The sequence below is a fragment of the Corvus brachyrhynchos genome, unplaced genomic scaffold (assembly GCF_000691975.1).
Source record: "Corvus brachyrhynchos isolate BGI_N302 unplaced genomic scaffold, ASM69197v1 scaffold94, whole genome shotgun sequence".
Classification (NCBI taxonomy): Eukaryota; Metazoa; Chordata; class Aves; order Passeriformes; family Corvidae; genus Corvus; species Corvus brachyrhynchos.
Window position 1 is genome coordinate 11,640,255 of NW_008238330.1, and position 20,981 is coordinate 11,661,235.

General features: G+C 38.4%; 1 protein-coding gene across 2 annotated transcripts in view; it reads left to right on the forward strand.

Moving 5' to 3' along the window:
- CAPN7 (calpain 7) overlaps positions 1 to 20,981 on the forward strand; it is a 33,893-nt gene continuing 12,912 nt past the window's right edge. The window contains exons 1-14 of one of the 2 annotated variants that reach the window (XM_008633915.2): positions 1 to 154; positions 4,121 to 4,229; positions 5,865 to 6,063; positions 8,244 to 8,311; positions 9,409 to 9,609; positions 10,006 to 10,092; positions 10,782 to 10,908; positions 11,243 to 11,328; positions 13,013 to 13,106; positions 14,668 to 14,814; positions 16,463 to 16,569; positions 18,040 to 18,160; positions 18,415 to 18,559; positions 20,059 to 20,158. In XM_008633915.2, coding sequence (XP_008632137.1) covers positions 6,025 to 6,063; positions 8,244 to 8,311; positions 9,409 to 9,609; positions 10,006 to 10,092; positions 10,782 to 10,908; positions 11,243 to 11,328; positions 13,013 to 13,106; positions 14,668 to 14,814; positions 16,463 to 16,569; positions 18,040 to 18,160; positions 18,415 to 18,559; positions 20,059 to 20,158 — 1,322 coding nt within the window. In that variant the 5' untranslated portion in view covers positions 1 to 154; positions 4,121 to 4,229; positions 5,865 to 6,024. The remainder of the gene's footprint in view (positions 155 to 4,120; positions 4,230 to 5,864; positions 6,064 to 8,243; positions 8,312 to 9,408; positions 9,610 to 10,005; positions 10,093 to 10,781; positions 10,909 to 11,242; positions 11,329 to 13,012; positions 13,107 to 14,667; positions 14,815 to 16,462; positions 16,570 to 18,039; positions 18,161 to 18,414; positions 18,560 to 20,058; positions 20,159 to 20,981) is intronic. The other variant, XM_008633914.2, reaches the window with a different exon arrangement.

Here is a 20,981-nt window from a genome sequence, read left to right on the forward strand (position 1 = left end):
GACAGGGTGGGCTTCGACGGGAGCTGCCGCCGGCACCGGGAGGGTGCCAATCATGGACGCCACCACGCTGGAGCTGGACGCGGTGAAGTTCGCGCAGCTGGCAGTGCAGCGGGACCAGAGCGGGCGCTACCAGGAAGCGGTCTTCTACTACAAGGTACGGCGCGGACACGCCGCTTCCCTCGGGGCGCCGGTGTCCCCTTTCCCTCCCCGCGGGCCGCATGGTGCTCTTGAGCTGCCGGGAGGATTCGCGCTTCCTCCTTCGCCCCCGGAGGGCCGGAGAGGGGTGTTCAGCACCCCCGCGGCCCGGCACGGCCCTGCTGGCGGAGAGGGACGCGCTGGGTCAGCGCGGCCGCCCCCGCCCTCCCCCGGCGGGTGTGCCCCGGGGACGAGCTGCTTGGCCCGGGGAAGGTGAGGCGGTGCCCGCCGAGACGAGAGCGGAAGGCCGTGCGTGCGCGTCGAAAGTTTGTCAGTCTCCGGAGGAGCCGCGTCCTTCAGGGCGGGTTGTGAAACGCCTTTTCCCTGCGTCCTGTTTTTAGGTGGGAACGAGCGCTGTCCGTGCGCTGATGTTTACCGACCGGCTTAGGGGTAGCACTGCAGGTACTCTGCTTGAAAAACGGGAACGGGTGCTTCTTCCAGCTGCTGGAGACCCAGCCCCTTCAGTGCTTCTGGGAAGATTCATCGTAACCTAAATACATCTCTGCCCCGCTGGTTCTCCACTTTCATTCCTGGCCTCTCCCCAGGCCCTGCCAGGCCAGAAAGACTGACCAGTTTTATGCTGGCAGTGTAAGCACTGGGCATTTTGGAGAACCACAAGTGGGCATAGTGCTGCTCCTGGGTGTGCAGCTGAGAGCAACGCTGTTGTACAGTCATCAAGTAAATAGAGAAGTCTGTGGTGAAATGCAAGATGCTCAGCAGTAAGACAGCTTCAGCTCACAAGCTGTCAGTGACAGGTTTTTAACCTCGTGTGAGTATTCTTTCCGTTAGGGATCAGATTTTATTTTTTCAGTACAGTTTCAGGCTGGCTTAGCTAAGGCTATAATGAGGTTGATTCAGTGTCTTGCTCTGTAGGCTTACTACTGGTATCTAGTGGTTTTTGTGCAACCATTAGGCATTTTTCACCTGTGCAAATTGTCTCATTTTGTTGTTTTATGTGTCTTAAATTTACATTAAAGTTCCATATCCCATTAACTTCTCACCTGCGAGAAGGGATCTCTTTAAAGCCTCTGTTTGTCCTTATCACAGTAATCATTCCACAAATTCCATTATCCTGACAAAGTCATTCTCTTCCATTAACTTGTTAAGGGATCTGTAGTTGGCCTTTTATTTCATATGTACAAGGTATCTGTGAAATGTTTAAAAAGCATAGTGTTAATATCATGGTGACCTATGCGTGTAAGTGTGAAAGAATAGGAAGAAGTCTAGAAGAGTATTTTTTTTTTTAACCCAGTTTTTAATTTTGTGTGGGCTAAATTTATATATGTAAACCGTATATATGCAAAAGTTATAGTTACCCATAATAACACTGATAAGCTCTATGTTCATCAACAGCAGTGTGTGTGCATGGTCTGATAACCATGTGCAGTTCTGCTTTAGTACTGTGTATTTCTGTGTTTATCTGGAAGAAATTATTCAGTACTATTCAGGATGAAAACATCTTTTTGTGCAAATAGTCGCCCTTGTATGCTTTTGAACAGTGTATGGAAAACCTTTTTCACATACTGTATACAGGTGATATTCTTGCTAAGTGGAAAAATGCAGCCCTGGCAGTCTTGGTGCACTTGAAGCTACACGAGACAAGAGTGTAACCTAGATATGATTGGCTTTCCAGATGTTGCCTGAAGAATCACTGCCATGTTAGATTAAACAAAATGGTTACAAAATGGCATTTATTATTTCAGGGATATTTTATGCTTTTTTTTTTTTTTTTTTAGCACAGTGCAAGCTCTGGCCTGTCACCAGCTGTCTTATCAATCGCTCTAAGCAGTTCAGAGCCCACTGGTGCAATTACTAAGCATGTGGGAAAGCTTGGGTGCTGAACTGGCTTCTGCAGGAACTTGACCTTAAGGATGAAATATGGAAAATGGTACAGTTGTTGCCATAGACAACTCCAGAACAGACCTGTGTGAATGGAGATCCTGTGGCTAGCAAGTGCTCTTTGCTTTCTGCTACCGTGTAACTTTGATAGATGCCGACATGAGTGCTGTATGTGAACTAGCTTAGGGCAGCTTGGTAATTAATGCTGCTCTGCAGTAATGTTAGGATCATATTTGGACACCAATGACTTCAGAAAAACTGCTGAAGGCTGTTGCTAAGTTTGGCTGTTGACCAGCCATTAGCAGCTTGCAGACTGATGATCAGTAGTTAGTAGTGTGACTGTGGGATGCTACTCATGACAAAGAACAGTAGTGACATTGGAGAGATCATAAATGCTAAGTCTGAATGTCACATCCATCTGGTCACTGGAAACAGCTGGCATGCTGGCTCCACAGGCACTCGGTCAACTGCTTCAGTCCTTTGCAGGTTTGATTTATAGAAGACTATTTCTGTTATGTTTACATCTTAAAACCAGGCAAAACAATTGTGCTTGAAATCACAAAAACAACATCAATTATACACTGGTTTTGTAGCACTGGTTTGGAAATTCACATTTGTTCTTTGCATCATATGTTGACCACATACCTTTGTAATACAGCACCTGTTTCGTCAGTCTGTACTTGCAGTATGTCACAGACAAATATACCCATCCCTTGAGCACATAGCTGTAGTGCACTTTTTTCCCCTGCAAAAAATAGTTGTGTGCTAGACCTTAGTGGTAGTTAATTGCTATATATAAATGGTACTTCTGCTTACCTTTCAGTGGCTGTGGATGTTTTATGTGATGTAATATGGAGATGGATGCTGGCAGGGAGCATGCAGTACTTGGTTCTGTGATGTTTCTCAGAGAAAATATATCCTGATAACAAATACAGGCTCTATCAGGATCAGTTTTAAGCCTGGACAAACTAAACAGATGAATATGCGACCAAGTTGCTAAGCTTGACAAAAATAATGGCCATAAAACATACAAGGGAGCCCTGGCCATGGATCTGTGCTTGCCCTATGCAGGGCAGCCTCTGAGCACCATCTCTGTGAAGCAGCTCTCTAGTTACTATTCTGCTTTCTGCATTCCCAGCCTGCCTGCAACACGACCACCTCCTCTCCTCTTCTGCTGCTGGGAAGGCGAGCACTGCTACAAAAGTGGGGGGTTTTCCCTTGTCAATAATGAGGACAAAACAAGGTTTCTGTCCTCATTTTTGTGGGGTGACAAATGTTGATTCTCCATATGGTTCTGAGACTCTGTCAGCTCTGGCTATTTATTGCAACCCTGCCAAACCTTACACGTCTTTCATAAATTCAGTGGAGGGATATACAGCGCATGCAGCTGAAGGCGTTTTTTCTTAATAGATTTGTACAGTATGGAAAAAGCCTTAGTGTGGGTAATGTACTGTGCTTCTGAGCCAGAGGCCTGCACTCCCTCCTGGAAGGAGACTTGCATGCAGTATTTTGTATACATGCAAACATTTAAAAAAACAAGTTTGAAAAGGTAGGAAACCTCACATTTGTAGACTTTCCAGATTTGATAGCTTTATCTGAGTAGTAATAACTAAAAAAAATACTTTCTAAACAAAAATTATTGGTGTCTGATTTTGAAAAGCTTTTATATTTGTTTACTTTCATTATTACCAGATTAAATGCAAATGACTGGAATAGCTACTGTTTTTTCGTAACCTTAAATCCTCAGCTTTAAAACCAAACTAATTTCAGTGCATGCTTGAAAAGTTTTACTTAAAATCTCCTAATTTCATACATTATGATATGAACAGGCCTAAGATCTGGTCTTACAGAACTGAATGTTTTTATAGTCTTACAGGTTGTCCCAGATGTGAGAAATTAAACGTGATCTAGCTTATAACTTGAAACATTTTCTTTTGAGCAGAATTTCCCTGCAGCCACTGAGTATTTTTGCAGAAAGCAAAGGGCTTGCTTTCATGCGACTCATGGCTGCTGTAGACCCTCTGTTTATGGTAAGTAATTTTCTAGGCAGCAAACATTAACTTTGTCTCAATTCTTCTCCATGCAGGAAGCTGCACAAGCCTTGATTTATGCTGGAATGGCTGGGTCCAACTTGGAAAATATTCAAGAAAAAATAAATGAGTATTTGGAGAGAGTTCAAGCTCTCCATTCAGCAGGTGGGTAAGGAGTTTTCTAATTAAACCACTGCTTAAATTAATTGAGTGGAAAGTTGTTTGCTGCTGTGAAATACACATCAATGGTGTTTGCTCTGTTTTTATTATTCTAATTTTCTTGTCCTTTGTGAGGAACCACAAATACAATGAGCACATCAGTGCTTTGAATTCTGATACATCATAAATTAAGTGGAGACTGACTTTCTAAGGACTTGAGTGTGGGTATTCTTTGCTTTTAAATATTCTGAGGAGCCACATCTGCAGAGCAGACATGAGAAAGTAATTAAATATGCACCAAAAATTGATCAGGAACAAGTCAAAACTGGCATCTAAGCCTCAGCTGCATGATGGATTTGAAGCAAGTGGGTTCTGGTATTCATGTAGAATTACTAGCTTTGAGAGGGCAAAGGAGCTCTCATAAAGGTTTCCTTGTTTGATCTAGTTTCCATGTTTCTACTTAGACCAAATTCTCAAATTTTTGCATACCTGCAATTCTCAGAATCATAGAATCACTTGGCTAAAAAGGGACTTCAGCAGGCATGTTAGACCTGTGGCCTGCTCAAGGCAGGGTAGACATTCATGGTTGCTCAGGTTCAGACAAGTCCTAAAAACACGTAAGGATAGAAATTTCTTGATGCCTCTGGGACCCCAGGGTACAATTGTATTTCTAGTGATTATTTTTTAATATATATGTAGTTGTAATCTCCCCTGGTTTCCATTCATAACTGCTGATTTTCATTCCCTTTCTTCACACCATAGTGCAGAGCCTGAGTTCATTTCCTTGACAACCTTGTAACTCATGTTGGGTTGCTATTGGATCCCCCCCAGACCATCTTTCCTCCTGGCTGGACAAGCCATGCTCCCTCAGCTTCTTCTGAAAAGGCCAGGTCCTGCACCCTCAGCCTCATTAGGGACCCAAGATTAGATGCAGTATTCCAGACAGAGTCTGCTGAGTAGAGGGTAGCGGTCGCTTGCCGCATCTCCTGCCTGAGCTCCTGCTGACACAGCCCAGGGTGCTGGTAGCCTTCATTGCAGCCATGGGCTTGCTGGCTGTGGCTCATCCAGCTGTCCCCAAGGCCCTTCCCCACCGAGCTGTACCCTGCAGGGTGTGAGTCTGTCCCAGGCACAGGGCATAGCATTTGGCCTGGTTGAATTTCTTGAGGTTCCTGCCAGATCATCAGTTTAGCTTGTCTGTGTCCCTTTGAGGAGCAGCTGTGTGCTTGAGTGAATTGATTTGGTGGGGTCTGCAGTCTGTCTTCTCCTTCAGGTCATTAATAAAGGTATTAAGTGACATGGACACCTAAAGAACTTGTATATTGTCATAGTGATGTGTTTTCACAAATGATGCAATATTTTACGTAATTAAGCATCCTTATTCTCAGTGTAGTATGAAAGAGATTTTATTTACATTATTTCACATCTGAAATATCCTGAAAGCTAACCTCTGCTTCAGGGAAGTGTGATGGTGTTTTCTTGTCCGTGCATAGATGTTTTTAGCAAAATTTAGAAGGATTTTGTTTCCAGACAAGAAATAGATATTACCCATCTGATTAGAGCTGCTAGTGTTTTGGTGGCATGTTCAGGATGTTTTTACATGTCTGCTGCTGTAAAAAGCTAAATACTTTCTTTTTCATTCAGTTCAGTCACAGAAGACAGACCCTCTGAAGTCAAAACAACAGTTGGACTTGGAGCGCGCTCACTTCCTAGTTACACAGGCTTTTGATGAAGATGATAAAGGCAATGCAGAAGAAGCTATAGAGTTGTACACAGAAGCAGTGGAACTCTGTTTGAAAACAGTATGTTAAGCTACAGGTTAACTTGGTGGAATTATGTGATGGTAAGAAATTCTTCCACTCTCACAAGTGACTGACCCTAAAAGGCTGGCTTGAAAATGGAGTACCTGTATTTGTAAAAACTACCGTTTAATTTTTTTTTCTCACTGTTGTTTTTTTTTTTTAGTGTTTCTTCCAGTCTTTGTTACTACAGAGCATCGTAAATTTATGGGGACTTGTGATTTTAATGTGGTTTTTCTCTGAACTGGATTATACTAAAAATTAGAAATATTCTGGAACCTTTTTCATGTTGATTTTTGCCTTGGAGCAAATGCCACAAACAGAAATTAAAAACTGTTAAAAATGAAGATGACTTGCTAATGTGTCAGCAATATTACTTTCTGACTACATTAAAGGAAGTCATTTAAGGGAAATTTGTGTGTATAACATTTTCTGAAGATGTAACAGTCTACTGATTCCAAAACTATTAAAAATACTACTTGATTACTCAAGTGTTCAACATTAAAGCTATTATGAGTCAATTCAAGTCACACTGAAATTAATAAAGATGAATTGGCCATTACATAAACAATGAAGAATATAATTACAGGTACTGCTTTTCTCCCTGAAGTCCGGTTGCCTTAACTAACTCATTACAAGAAGAGCTCACCATCATAATGTAACTCCACCAAGTTTGTTTTTCTTTTTCTCTTCTTTTCAATGTTATAATGTAAAAATATTTGTGGGTTGTTGAGGGTGTTGTGATACTGTTGCTACCATACTAGAGTAATTCTTTCCTCTGCATTAACAGGTTTTACCTAGGCTAAAACCCCCTGGTGATACAGTGTAACCAGATCAAGAGTTAGTAGAACTGCTCTAGTTTTTCCACTTGAGCTGTTGGAGCAGAATGTTTTCAGTCTATTACATAGCATTTACTGCAGCAGCATGCTGCTTTTCCTCTGCTGTGTTCCTCCTTCTGTTGTGTCAGTGCATGCAAATATTACTGAAGTTAGTCTGAAAATATCTCGTATTAACAGCTGCATTTATTGGGTATTTCATTAGGTACAAGATACTGCTGAAGTTTCTTTTAATCTTGACTAGCATATTCTTTTGCTGACATGATGGTAAGCTTTGTCCCTAGGGATGACCCAAAAGTACCTTCTTCTTCCCAGGATAAAAGGAGAGTGAAGAAACTCTGCTATCTTGAAGCTTTACTTCTGTCTTTCTCCTCAGTATATTCAGGTGGAGAGATGTGTTTCTTCCTTACCCTTGAAGTATTCAGAGAGCAGCCATTACTCCTCTTCTGTGGCTGATTCCTAGATGAGTGTGCTGGTGTTCAGTCCTCACTACTTACCTTCATAAATCTTTAAAAGTCTTTTCCAACCAGGAACTCCAGAGCGTAATTTATTTGCAAATGAAATTAGTTGCTTATAGAGGGTGTTTCTAGTTTTGTTTCTTGGGGTGAAAGTAGCTTGCTTTTTGTATCCTCAGTTAACCTCCCTGATCTGGGATAATCAGTCAAGGCACAAAGCTAGCACCTGAGACCTGCTTGTGGGTGCCACAGGAGAAGCCACGCCTCACGTTGTGCCTCCTGCAGATTGTTTAGCTGCAGAAGCCATGCTTCATCTGTAAGGAAGACAAAAATATAAACTGTCATAAATGACCTCCCAAATGGGAACAGAAGTTAACACTCTTGATATCTGCTTTGTTGCCCTGTCATAGATTATTTTATGCCTTTGATTGCAAGTTAAAAACTTGGTTCTTGAAACTCTATCTTGTTTGTTTGTATTTTATGAAAGTAAACATTTTAAATTTTTGTTCCTAGTTACCATGATCATTATAACACATTTGGGGAAAAGAATTTGAACACATCCAAGCCCAGCAGTATATGCAACATTTGGTTGTGTCTTCTTTCTGCCAATAGTGTTTTCATACAATTAATTGTACTGGCAATTCTTTTTGTGTATGCAGTGTTTTCCATGCTGAAGAATTTTAGACATAACTTCCATTCTATCAACATTTCACTAGAACAGCAAAATGGTATTTGCTTACATAGTATTTTTTTATGCTGAGCTTAAAAAAAGAAACAACAACAAACAAAGCAAAACATTTGCTCATTTCAAAATGAGAATTGGAAGAAATAGGTAGTTACTCTTTGCTCTAATCTAGAAGTATGACAACTGAGCTTATAAAATGTGTTGGTGGTTTTTGGATGTGTAGATTTTCTTTTTATTTTGCACTTTAGGCTACTGAAACTTCAGAAGCAGGCCTCCAGTCCAAACTGAAACAGCTGGCCCGACAAGCACTAGATAGGTGAGTACTGCTAATGTTAGTAAACATAATTGCTGTCAGGTCTAAGTGCACTCTCTGAGCTGGATTCTCAGTCTAATGTGTCTGTGTGGATTCTGTGTAGACTAAGCTCCTGTAGAGTTCACCTTGGAGCTGGTTGCCAGCTGCTTCACTGCTGAGTGTAGCAGCTCTTGTTCCAACCCTCTGGGAATCTTGGGACACGCAGAATTTGGAAAGGACTCTGTGCTTGTTAGAACAAATGCACTACTTCGGAGATATAATCCAGAGTACTGCAATTATTGGCCTCCATAAAGATGCTGAATTCAGGCTAGCATGTAGTCAAGGTGTCAGTGTCTCTTCATAAGGAAGACAGCTCGGAAACGGGGAAACTTACCTTGATGACAGCAATCTAATTACACAGTATATGTGTAGTGAAATCTCTGTCTGAAACAAATTACATAAGTTCAATGTACCTCTTTTTAAATCAGCTCTATGATGGTGAATCACAGGCTATGTTGGGCAAAGTTTCAGTTTAAGCTGGGTTTTAGCCCTTCTCAGTCTGTGTTCAGAAAAAAATCCCAATGTTTTGCATGTGTGTGACTATGCAGAAGCTTAATGCAGCAGTAACAAAATATGGCTCCTGCATACACGGTGTTCAATCAGTTGAAATGCTGGGTTGTGAGAATGCCCATGGGGTTTTACTACTATTATACCTGCTAGGCAAAATAGATCTGTAAGGTATGAGAGGAAGCAAATCAGTTTTCTCTCTGTGTTTCAGTGATCTTGTTCTGAGATTCCACATAATGAACACTTACACAAATTCTCCCATTAGCATAATTTAGAGGCAATAAAAATCTAATGAGTTCTGTCAAAAGTAGCTTGTATGATTTGGAAATGCTATATTTTAATTGATTCGAGAACAGAAGAGTAAAGAAGTACCAGCATCAGAAATTGATTTTTTTTTTTTTTTTTTTTTTTAAGAAAATGTGCTGTTGGTCAACTTGGGCATTTGCTCAGTCCATTTAACATATGTGGGAACATGAACAAAGAAAATCAGTAATTGAACTGTAATTATATTTTTATCACTGTTGTAAAGAAAATGCATTTTTTATTTGCTTTAGAGCAGAAGCACTGAAGGAATCCATGTCAAAGTCATCTCAGAAAGAAAAGTCAACTACAGCTAAACCAAATCAGCCAGTCAGAACATTCTTTCCATTGGGACCTGATTTTTCTCTAAATGATAAACCACAGACAATCAGAGCAGTACAAGCTAGTGAATCTCAAGGTCAGAGATACACTGCAGAGGAGATTGAAGTACTCAGGTAAGCTGAAGATTTTCCAAAATCAGTTCATGAAAGATCTGGCTCGGAGAAACCAAAGTGCAAAGTTGTTTTTACAATTATACAACTGCTACTTCACTTGAAATTGAGGGAGTGTAATATTTTATAAGCCTCTGCCTTCTGTTGCATGCAGTTCCTTTTACTTTGATTTTTATTATAGGTGTAATAAGCTAAATAATCCATAAAATCATTAGCCTAAATTGTGGCTTTTGAAAACTATCAAATATATAATGTTCAAGAGGTAGTTATCTTGTTTTCAGAAGCACTGTGTCTTGTTTTTAAAAATTCATTTTGTTATTACCTTCTGCAAGTTAGTCTTTGGAAGATGATTGATAGGTTTGTAACTCTTTTTTCGTTTGTCTTTCCTATGACTTGCAGGAAGACTTCAAAGATTAACGGCATTGAATATGTACCTTTCATGAGCGTTGATCTGAGGGAACGTTTTGCCTTCCCTATGCCTTTTTCGTAAGTATGCTTCAATTACTGAACTTCTTTTTTTTAGTTTTGTTTCTTTTTCAAAACTTTCCCATATTTGGTATTTCTGTATTTTTTTTCCAGAGTTTAAAATTGTTTAAATAGGCTTTTAAGCATAATTTAGGCGGAGATATTTAAATACTACCACTTCCTTTTTCCACTCTGAACTTAAAATGTTGTTGTAAGCTGATCCTGCTCTGTAGTGCTTTTGCAGTTGTGTCTTCAAGCCTACAAGGACAATATTATATTTGGCTTTTTGGATTATTGGGCTGGACTGGCAACTTTAGTCTGTTTTCTGATGCTGCTCCATGCTAATGAGTTAGCTCTGTTGCTTGTAAAATGCAGGTGATAGCTGTTTCCTCTGCAAAGGGCTATTCCAAGGAAGAGTGGTGTGTAGCAGCTAGACCTTCATTCATAAGCAGTAATAATAAGCTAAGATTACACAGCCATAATAGACAAAGACATTGGGGTTGGTTGAATTTTTTTTAACATTTTTGCCTTTCCCCCCCCCTAAAAATCACAAACTTAGAAACAGTGTTCTTTGAACTTGTTTTAAAGCTTTGTAATTGTTCTATGCATGTTTTGTACCATCTATCAAATATATATGACTGGACATACCATGGAAAGCTTTTCTAAACTGCTATTGATTTATTTCTACTTTTTTTCTATCTTAAATCTAGTGATAAGTGTGGGAAGCTACCATTATCCCCCAAACAGAAAGCAATGTTTGCCAAGTGGGTGCGACCAGATGACATAACAAATAACCCTACGATGATCTATACTGTATCAAGTTTCAGCATAAAGCAGGTAAATTGTTCCTAAGGAGAAATGTATGCTGTTAGTGGTTTATCATGGGGGACTTTCTTGTTCAAAAAGGAATCCTGTCAGATGTGAGAGGGCTTTCCTTGGCTCTCATGAGATTAAATAAATAGAAAAAATGTTGCTCTGTAGGGGCCTCATGTTGAGCAAGCATACATTTTCTGCCTCTTTAATAGTAGCTTTGCTTCTTTTGGTTTAAATCGTCCCATTTGAAGGGAATTACCGACTGACTGTTTTCCTGCCCTTCACACACTGCATTCATCTCTCAGTATCTGAGTTATTAGTAAATGTCCTCACTGGTTTTGTTTTCTTTTCTTTATAGACAATAGTGTCAGATTGTTCTTTCGTGGCATCACTAGCTATCAGTGCAGCATATGAAAGAAGATACAACAAAAAATTGATCACAAGGTAAGTAGCTGTTGCTTTGTAAGATCTTTTCAGACTTAATACTGCCAAGCTTTTGCAGTATGTTCTGTGACAGCTGTACACAGTAAAAAACAGCATTTGTTTCACCTTCGTCTCCCTGGGACTCATGTGGTATCAGCACTTCTAAGCTGGAAGCCAACTTTATATTGAAACAAAGGGTTTTAAATCTAACAGCAAAAAGCTGTTAGACAAACCTTCCTAATAACAATTTTAAGTCAAAATTTGGAACAGATTGGGAATTTATTCACCATAGACATGTTCAAAGAAAAAACAATTTTCAGTCATTTATACACACTCCAATATCCAAGACTTTTTATAGATGCTCTCAAAAGCCTGCCCAATTTATTGCATCATGGTATAGGTGTTTTGTTTCTTTTTTTACTACCAGAACATCTCATCTGTCTTTGTTTAATGGATAACCCAAGTTTCATCCAGCTAGACAGGGCTTTATTAAATTCGCTGTCCTGGTTAGATAATTGATGAATTGATGAATTTTCTGGGGTGTACAAGCCTATGAAGTTGCTCCTTTACTGTGCCTGCAGTGTATTAATCAGGTTTTCTGGAGTGTATGGGCCTTTGACTCCTTAACTTGCTCAAGATAGCTTTCTTTTTCTATGATATCTTATTCATCTCTAGTTATATGATAACCATTAAACAACTCTTTATTGAATTTTGTTCTTCAACTGTTGGTTAAGTTCTCTAAGGGGTACGGGTTCATGGAGTTGCTTTCTGCAGGTGCAATGAGGTAATTTCTCAGGGTTTTCTACTGATACTCAGCCAACACAGATCTAAATCAAAACCAGCTAAAATCACAGTCAAACATTCCTTAACTAATTAAACATAGTTCATTGCAAAATTTTTTAAAAATCACAAAACTCCCGGCTAACTAAGATATAACTCACTGTCAATATACATATGTATACAGACACTGGAGTCTAACTTCAGATGTGCTTTGAGGAGTAATAAATAGTTTGGAAGGATTCTTTATTTTTTGGGGATTTTTAAAATATAAATTTTATTTATAATGCTCTGTAGTTTCATTTTCCTACTTTGTTAGCTGCTGTGCAACAGGTGATCCATTTTACAACTTGCTGTGGAATTAATGTTAGCAACACTATCTCATCTCCACTCAACTGGCATCCCATGATAAATGTACCATAGGTTTTCTGGACTTTTCTGGGAGGCTCTTGCCAGACCAGTGTGTGACTGTTCTTGGATTGTTTTGTTTTAACCTATTCTTGTGAGAAGTGAGTTTGTAGTCTTCTCAACAGCAGCGAGTTCTGCACTGCCTTCTCCTTCAAAAGTTTGACTTGTCATTCAGGCAAATACTGTATTTATATTATAGATGTGTAAGTATTGTTTGCTTAATACTAACATGAATTTGTTTGCCTTGCTTCTGTTTGAGAAACAATTAGGTTACTTACATTCTTTTTGCTACTATATTAAGTAGAAAGCTGCAGCAAGAGCAGGACCTGAAAAATAAAACCTATTTAAGCATCATTATTTTTACTAAATGTGAGTTGCTCTTCATTAAAAATTCCATATTTGTCTTCAGTGTAAATTCTGAAACAGACTGTGTTAATCCATCTTTTATTGTTGTAAGTGTATAGCCAAGTAATTTATGTCATAATTTCCTCCTTTTCCTTTTTTTTTTTACTGTTAACAGTATAATCTACCCTCAGAATAAGAAAGGAGAACCAGAATATAATCCATGTGGTAAATACATGGTGAAGCTTCATATCAATGGTGTTCCTAGAAAGGTAAATGTTTTTGGGGAACCTTAGTACTGTTATTGCATAAGTCATGTATTTTAAGGCTTGATCTGCTTCACTATGAAGTGCTTGCATAGCAAAAACTTTAGGCAGGTGTTTTTGGAAAGTAGTTTTTAATGGTCAAACCTTTTTGAGATTAATTTTTGGTTTTGAAGTATGCAACCATATACTACTTCTGTCTGTACTTCTGTAGATGTTCATAAAAATAGCCTTACATCAAATTCATGTTAAAAATGCCTTATATTACTTAGCAGAATTGTGAAAACCAAACAGGAACAAAACAGTGTATGCCCTATTTATGAATTAGATGTACAGTATTCCACTCCATCTTAGAGAGAATTAAAGAATGCAGAGGGGGGTGTCAGGAAGAGTATAGATACTGAATGACTGTAGAGGAATCACTCAACTGATAACTCAAGCAAGGCCTTGCTTGACTACAGATTTTTAGTAAGAAGAGGAAATACCTGAAGATAAAACTTTGCAAACTCACAAACTACTTTATTTTCTTTTCAGTGCAATAAGTAAGAACATAAAAAATTTATTTCTTCTCATAATACGTAACTGTAGCACAGATCGTAGTGACTGATGAATGTTTATGAGAGTTCAGAAGTTCATGGTGTGGAGAAGTAGGGGGAAACTCCTCAAAGGCCCTTAATTTTTCAGATATAACCTCTGGGTCAGGAAGTCCTTGAGCTACAAAATTCCAGAGTCTGAATGTTTCAGGAAAGTATCATTTTTGTGTCTGCCTTGCTCTTAAAAATCTTCCCAAAATATCTCCTAATGGCTGCCTTTTGTTAGGATGAATGGCCATTTGCTCTCCTATGAAAAGGTCCATTCATTCCTGCACAGATAGGATTTGACCAGAGAATGTGCTGTGTTGGTAGCCTGTATTTGTAATGGACTAGTGCCCACAGGGAACTGAAACATCTATTCAGGGAAACTGTTTCAGACCACTGCAGATATGCAGTAAGAAACTGTAATGATGATGAATATATACTACCTAATTTAAAGAAGAAATGTTAATACTGTCACAGCTGCTGTTTTGAGTTGTTTTTCCTTTTCAGAGAGAAGAAGCTTAAATGTGGAACAAGAGGCTGTGAAAGTGATACGACACAATTTGTTTCCTTAAAGATAGATAAATATTTATTTCTCTGCTGGCTACCAAGCATCATCCATGTTCTGATTCCTATTTAGATGAGGAATATTGTTAGGCTTTCTTTACTTTTTATGCTTATAATTGCACTGAACTTTTCTGCAAGTGCCTTTTGTAAAGTACTACACACTGTATAAGATTGTACTGTCCCCATCAGTCAAGGCAGCCACTTACATGTCACCCAGTTAGACCAGTGCAAGTAAGAGCTGGCAACAGAATTTCTTGTTCACTTGGGCAGGCCGCTGCAGGATTGATAGAGGTGTCCATATGTGAGAATAATGGTCAGGTCTGGCTGTGTCTGAGAAGCTTTGTATTAATGAGGGTCTTGGTTTATTTTCTAATTACTTTCAAAATACTTTATTAGCTTTATGATGATTTTTCATTCATTTCACACAGGTAATCATAGATGACCAATTACCTGTTGATCATAGTGGGGAACTTCTCTGCTCGTATTCCAATAATAAAAATGAATTATGGGTGTCACTAATAGAAAAGGCTTACATGAAGGTCATGGGAGGATATGATTTTCCTGGATCAAATTCTGTAAGTATGAGATTATTTCTAAGAGGAAAAAGTTTCACATAGATAATAATGGGTAAAATAATTTCCTTCTAGTGAAATCAAAGTGAACAGCTTGGGGAGACAGGTATTTAGTTTGACATTTTCTTAATTTTTTTTCTGTTTCTTTCTTTCACAGATATTCTTAGCTGTACTTAATTAAATTATGCCATCGAAACAGAATGAGCAAGACATCTTGATGGTCAGAGTTAATCTTAGTTCTCAGACTTCAGTATTGATGCTTGTGGAGGGGAGGTGTTTATATAGAGTCTAGATGGAAGTGTTGGGTGAAATCATACATTCTCTTTGCCCATATCAATACTGCTGTTTTTGGTTTCTAACCCTTTCAATAAATAGGGCAGTTCTCCCTCATTAGGTAATGGAGTCAGCTAGGAAAGGAACAGTCTAGTCATTTAGAAGGTCTATATAGAGGGAACAAGTACTTTGATCTGTGCAAGTTTCTTTATCAGATTGTTCCACTCATCTCCGTAAATACGCATTGGGTTTCTATAATGTGGTTACTGAAGAAATAGTCATCATACTGCAGCTAAACTGACATGCACGTTATTCTTTAAAGAAGGACACTTTGCTGAAATGAGTAGCCCACATAATTTCTTACTTAGGAAGCCTTTCTGACTTTAACTTAAAACTATTAAACTTGTCAAAATTTTTTTTTTTATTTCATGGTGCTAATTGGTGTCTTGACAATCACATTCTTGGTGGGTATACTTGGTAATCATCGCCTCTCAAATTATTATGGAGACAAATGTGGCTTTGTGTAAGGGGTAAATGTAGCACACATTTTTATGTGTGTCAGTGTCAAGCTGCTTTGTTTTGAAGGACAGAAGCTGGTGAGAATAACTGTGTCTTATTCCCATTGTCATCCTCTAACTTGCTTTCTGGAAAACCAGCTTGACTGGTGACATTTAATCTCCACCCTTCCTGTTCCCTCCACTTTCCACTGTATTCCAGCTTCGTTCTGTAATCAGGGTTACTTACAATCAGGCTGTCTTGTACTTGTAATTCCTCAAGTTCCCACCCAGCAGTGCTGGTTATTGACACTTCAAGCATTTACAGTCTCTGCTTTTGCTTTGAGGAGTACAAAGCACAAGAATAGGAAATAAGCAATATTTCAAGGAGTGGGGAGATTAAAGCATCTTTTTATGGAAATACATGTCAGTGTCAGCTTTACCAAAAAGAAAAAAAGCCCAAACCCTGAGCTTTAGAAATAAAACATAAATTATTTAAAATGCATATATAGTAGCATGGTTCCAAATAGTGCTTCTGACGTATGCTTTAAAAGTCTGTAAATCTGTGAAATAAATAGAACACATCACACAGCTGAGCATGACTGATGATCCTAATATGCTTCCATTGCTCTGGAATTCCAGTTTATTTCATCAGTTCATTTTCCAGCTTTTTTTTTTTTTTTTTAAGCTACTTGGAAATCTTGTCCTTATCTAATCAAAGGAGTTTTTGTTTGTTAGTCTTAATCTTGACCCTTTTATGCATAGAGCTGTATTGTAATTTATGTGTGCTTGATTCCTTTCAAGGAGTTATAAGTTGTGTACAGACATCGTATGTTTATATATGGATTATCTGTTCTGATTTCTTTTGAATACTTGCATTTCAGAATATTGATCTCCATGCACTGACTGGTTGGATACCTGAAAGAATTGCTATGCACTCTGACAATCAAGCCTTCAATAAAGATAGCACTTTCAGAATGCTTTATCAGAGGTAAACACTTGTTCTTTCCTAAGTAATTAAAATGCTTGCTGTGTAGTAGCTGTGTTACCACTCTAAAAGCAGTACAGTCACCACAGATACTTTGACAGCATTTTGGTACTGCTACAAATTGTGCTTTATAAAACCTCCATGTGCTTTCTGGAAGAAGAAAAATTGACATATTGATGGCTTCGATAGAACAGAAGATTAAAATACTGGGGAATTTTGTGTGAGGAAATTCCTTATGTATAAATTAAAAAAAATAATAACCCTTTCCTTGATAAAGAAAATAGAATACAGAGTCAGAGGAGAGCAGTTTGGAACCAATATACCAGTTAAGTGTTTAAAAAGAAGAAGGATATGTGTTCTGTGTTTCCACACAGTTCCCCAGAACTATATTATATCTGCTGTCCTTAGCAAGCAGACATAATTCAGTATTTCTAATCATATCACAAGATTATGCCCCATCAGTAAATCTCCTGGAGGAGCACCAAAAGTCTATCAAAACTGCAATACTGGTCTTCAGACCTACCATAACAGCTGGATTTGATGGCCTTAAAGGTTCAAAATAAATGATTCTGTTATTTTGCTTATGATAAAAGATATAGCTGTGATTTATAAATGCCAGGTATACCAAGTACTTTGATTTCTTCCAAAATGGTTTTGTGCAGCCAGTGTCTTACATATTTCAATGCAGTAAAAGGGGATTATTCTGTTGACTGAAACATCTGCATCCATGCTAAAAGAGCATGACCCTTTCTACAGTGTTTTTTCAGTTGGTTAGGAGCTCTCAGAGCTGTCAACAATTTTTCAGATATTCTGGTGTTGTAATTCGAAGATGTGACTGAAGTTCAGATGGGATCTAGCCATTGCAGCATCACTGTTGTTCACCTGTGCTAGACTGAAAATGTGTTGATCCATAGTCCAGTGATCCTGTAATCTGTCTAGGGACACTGGGTATGTACTTGGATTTTTAGCGTGGGCTGGAAACATGTTAGTGTGTTTTCACAACAGCAATTGTTGCAAAATTAACAACTGCTATTCAGAACACTAAACTTGAGTATAAACATCTGCAAAAGTATAGAAGCATGAACTTCTCATTCTTCAGAATCCTGGGGGTGTGACAGACTTGATAATTTGCTATATACAGTCATTGACTAAGTGTTGATGAAACCACATTTGTGCTCAGCTGAAGATCTGTCAAGAGTATTTTAAAAGCGACACAGGCTGAGCTTCAGGTTGATAAATGCTGAATGTTGTTTATGAAGTTATATTAAAATAGTAATTTTTCATTTAAAGCATGTACTTAATTTGGAAAGAAAAATAATTCCACTTTCTCAAGTTTTTTTCAGGAGTGATTTCTGCTGGCAAAAAACCCCTGTATCCCAGTTTTTGTAAAGCAGGATCATGTTAATGGACAGTGTACAAACACGCAACTTGCAAGATTTTAATTAAGCTATTTTTTTACCTCTTTTTGAACAGATTTCACAAGGGAGATGTCCTTATCACAACAGCAACAGGGGTGATGTCTGAAGAGGAAGGAGAAAAATGGGGTTTAGTTCCAACCCATGCATATGCAGTCTTGGATATAAGAGAATATAAGGTATCAAGTGAAACTGAAGGTGTTTTGAAACTCCTGTTTGAAACCTATGTGTGTTTCTAGGTTTACCCCAGATGGGTACCTACTGATTTTTTTGCTCTAATGGCTAATATAGTTTATTTTGTCTTGGACCCAACTGGGAAATTTCAGAAAACTTAAATGATTCTGTGTTTTCTTGATCCATATAAAAACCACCTTCAATATGTAAAAATTACATTGACAAGATGAATTGACAGTTTTACTTTGTGGTTTTCTAGGGACTTCGGTTTCTTCAGCTAAAAAATCCCTGGAGTCACTTACGTTGGAAGGGACGATACAGTGAAAATGACACAAGAAACTGGACCCCAGATTTACAGAAATACTTGAACTTTGATCCCAGAACAGCTCAGAAAATAGACAATGGTAATAAGGTTTAAGAAGTCACTATCTTTTTGAGTCGTATAGATCTTTGTGGTGTATCCCTGCAGGAAGGTGGAAAGGAATGCTTAAGCACAAGGAGAGTAAAACAAATACTAGAAACTAAATAGTCCGAAAATGTAGGAAGTACTTGTGTATTTAAATGTGTCATTTCAGGTTTGTCTGGGGTTATAAGTAATCTGGACTATTAAATATATCTCAAATTCATTGACAAGAAAGTACCTCCTTGGTTAAGTATGCTGTCTCAGTATGTGGGAGTTCAGTGCGAAGAGAATGTTCTGATAACAAACTGTGTAATGCTGCTTTTTAATACGTGAATGGACTTCTTGTGGGTTTTTTTTCCTCTCCAGCATTTTCAAATACGTATCAACATGCTTACTGTAATCAGTATTTAAATCAGTCTTTCTGCTGCAGCAGCTGCATTTTACTTTCAGAAAGACATTTCTGCTTCTTACTGTCCTAGTTGCTGTCTGCAGATCTCTGAGAGAGCCCTTTTGTTCAGTGACACTGTTTTTACAACACTATGCCTCCAAGTCCATTAGATTATAGCATTTATTGATAAGCCTTGTGCAAATGCCTGATGAAAACTTTTGATTCAAACATAAAAATAGCAGCCCTGGATTTGTGACAGTTATGAGAGAGTAGCTTGTTATTTATTTACTGCTTCACTTTGTAAGTAATTTGTAGCATCTAGTTGTTAAAATTTTATATAAAATTGCATTACTAATTTTAATGGAGTTATTCCTTCTAATTGGATTTACACTTTGGTTTTCTTGTTTTTGTGTAGTTGTTATGACTGCTTTTTAGTGCTGCAAGATCTGCAACTGCCTATGTCAGAGACACAATTTATAAGGCTGCTACCATTTTAAAAGTTAATTCCACTAGGCATCTGTTGGCTTGCAGGCACTGTTGTTGGCTGGAGTTGCAACTAAGGGAGCTATGGAAAATTAGAATAAATGCATGAGAATGTTGTAAAGATGAAGCAAATTTAGGGTGCAAAAGCAAGTAACATAGGTGTTGGATGAAGTATCTTAGAAATACATTCAAAGACACACGTTGATTGAATACTCGATTGTGCTGGATGACTACTGAAGTAGGTTGTTGAATTGCAGGAACCTGTTTGACTGTGTGTTTTATTTTTTTGTTTTTAGAAACCTAGGAAAGGGGAAATCAGGTCAGAATCACCTAATGATGTCTCTTTCAAAATAGCAGATTTTCTTGTATCCTCTGCTTATTGCTTGAGAATGACAAGCATTCTGACAGCTTATCAGAAAGTCCCTGATAATAAGCAGAGACTAACTTGTTTTTTCTTGCTTTAACTTGGTTTGGGGGACAAGTTTAAATTTAGCAATTTAGGCAGTGCAGACATTACTACTACATTTTGCAAAAAAATAAGCTGTATCATTTGCTCACAAAGAGACTTCTGAGAAACAAGTGAAATCAAGGTATCTGGTAAGAAAACAATAACAGCATTTCCTTTTCAGGCATTTTCTGGATTTCCTGGGATGACCTGTGCCAGTACTATGACGTTATTTATTTGAGTTGGAACCCAAGTCTTTTTAAAGAATCTACATGTATTCACAGGTTGGTCCAAAAGATAAAATTTTTATTTCAAAATCTCAGTAAATGTTCTGATGTGAGGTTTCCTTCCTTCCATTCTTCCAAGTTACAGCTAGGGGCCTGAATTCCAACCCTGTTCTCTTGAGCCTGACTACACTTTCTCAGCCCAGGCTTTGTTTTTGACTGCTTCTGTAACATCAGTGGAGCTCAGTAACCCTTGTGATGTTGCTGTGGAACTGAAGTTGTGTAACCAGATTCTGATTTCAGTCCCACACCTCCCTGTCAGAATAAAAATCAGATTTTTGTGCAGTCCATCTCTAAGCAGTGACCAGGCAGTGCTTAAGTGACCTAGTTATTATTTGAAATTCATCTTTCTGGCCAGTTGCAAGTGAGCTGTGCAGCATGTGTTTTCTTTACAGGGTGTGTTCACTGACATCAGGGTAGTTTAACCAGTTCTGGGTTTTAGCAATTGTAGTTATCATAAGTAATCTTCCTTGCCTGCTGATTTGTTTTCTGAATATGATACCTGTCTCTTACCAAATATCCATTACATTCAGGTTTTTTGTCTCACAGTTTGAGGATAAGTGTGTGTGTCTCTGTCTCAGTTTTGGAAAGCAAGGGTTTCTATACTTTTTCACTCCACTAGACTGCACTTTGCCACTGCTTCCACACTGTCTCTGCGTGTGTTAGCTCTGCACAAGCTCCTTCATTCACAGTGTGACTGCTGAGCTTTTCTGTAAAGACTCCTTCCATCTTTGTGCTCCAATTATTTCTAAAATACACTGTAGCAAGATGAGATAATGAGTATGTCAGAGTTCACCTACTGGTCTGTCTGTCCTTACATTTT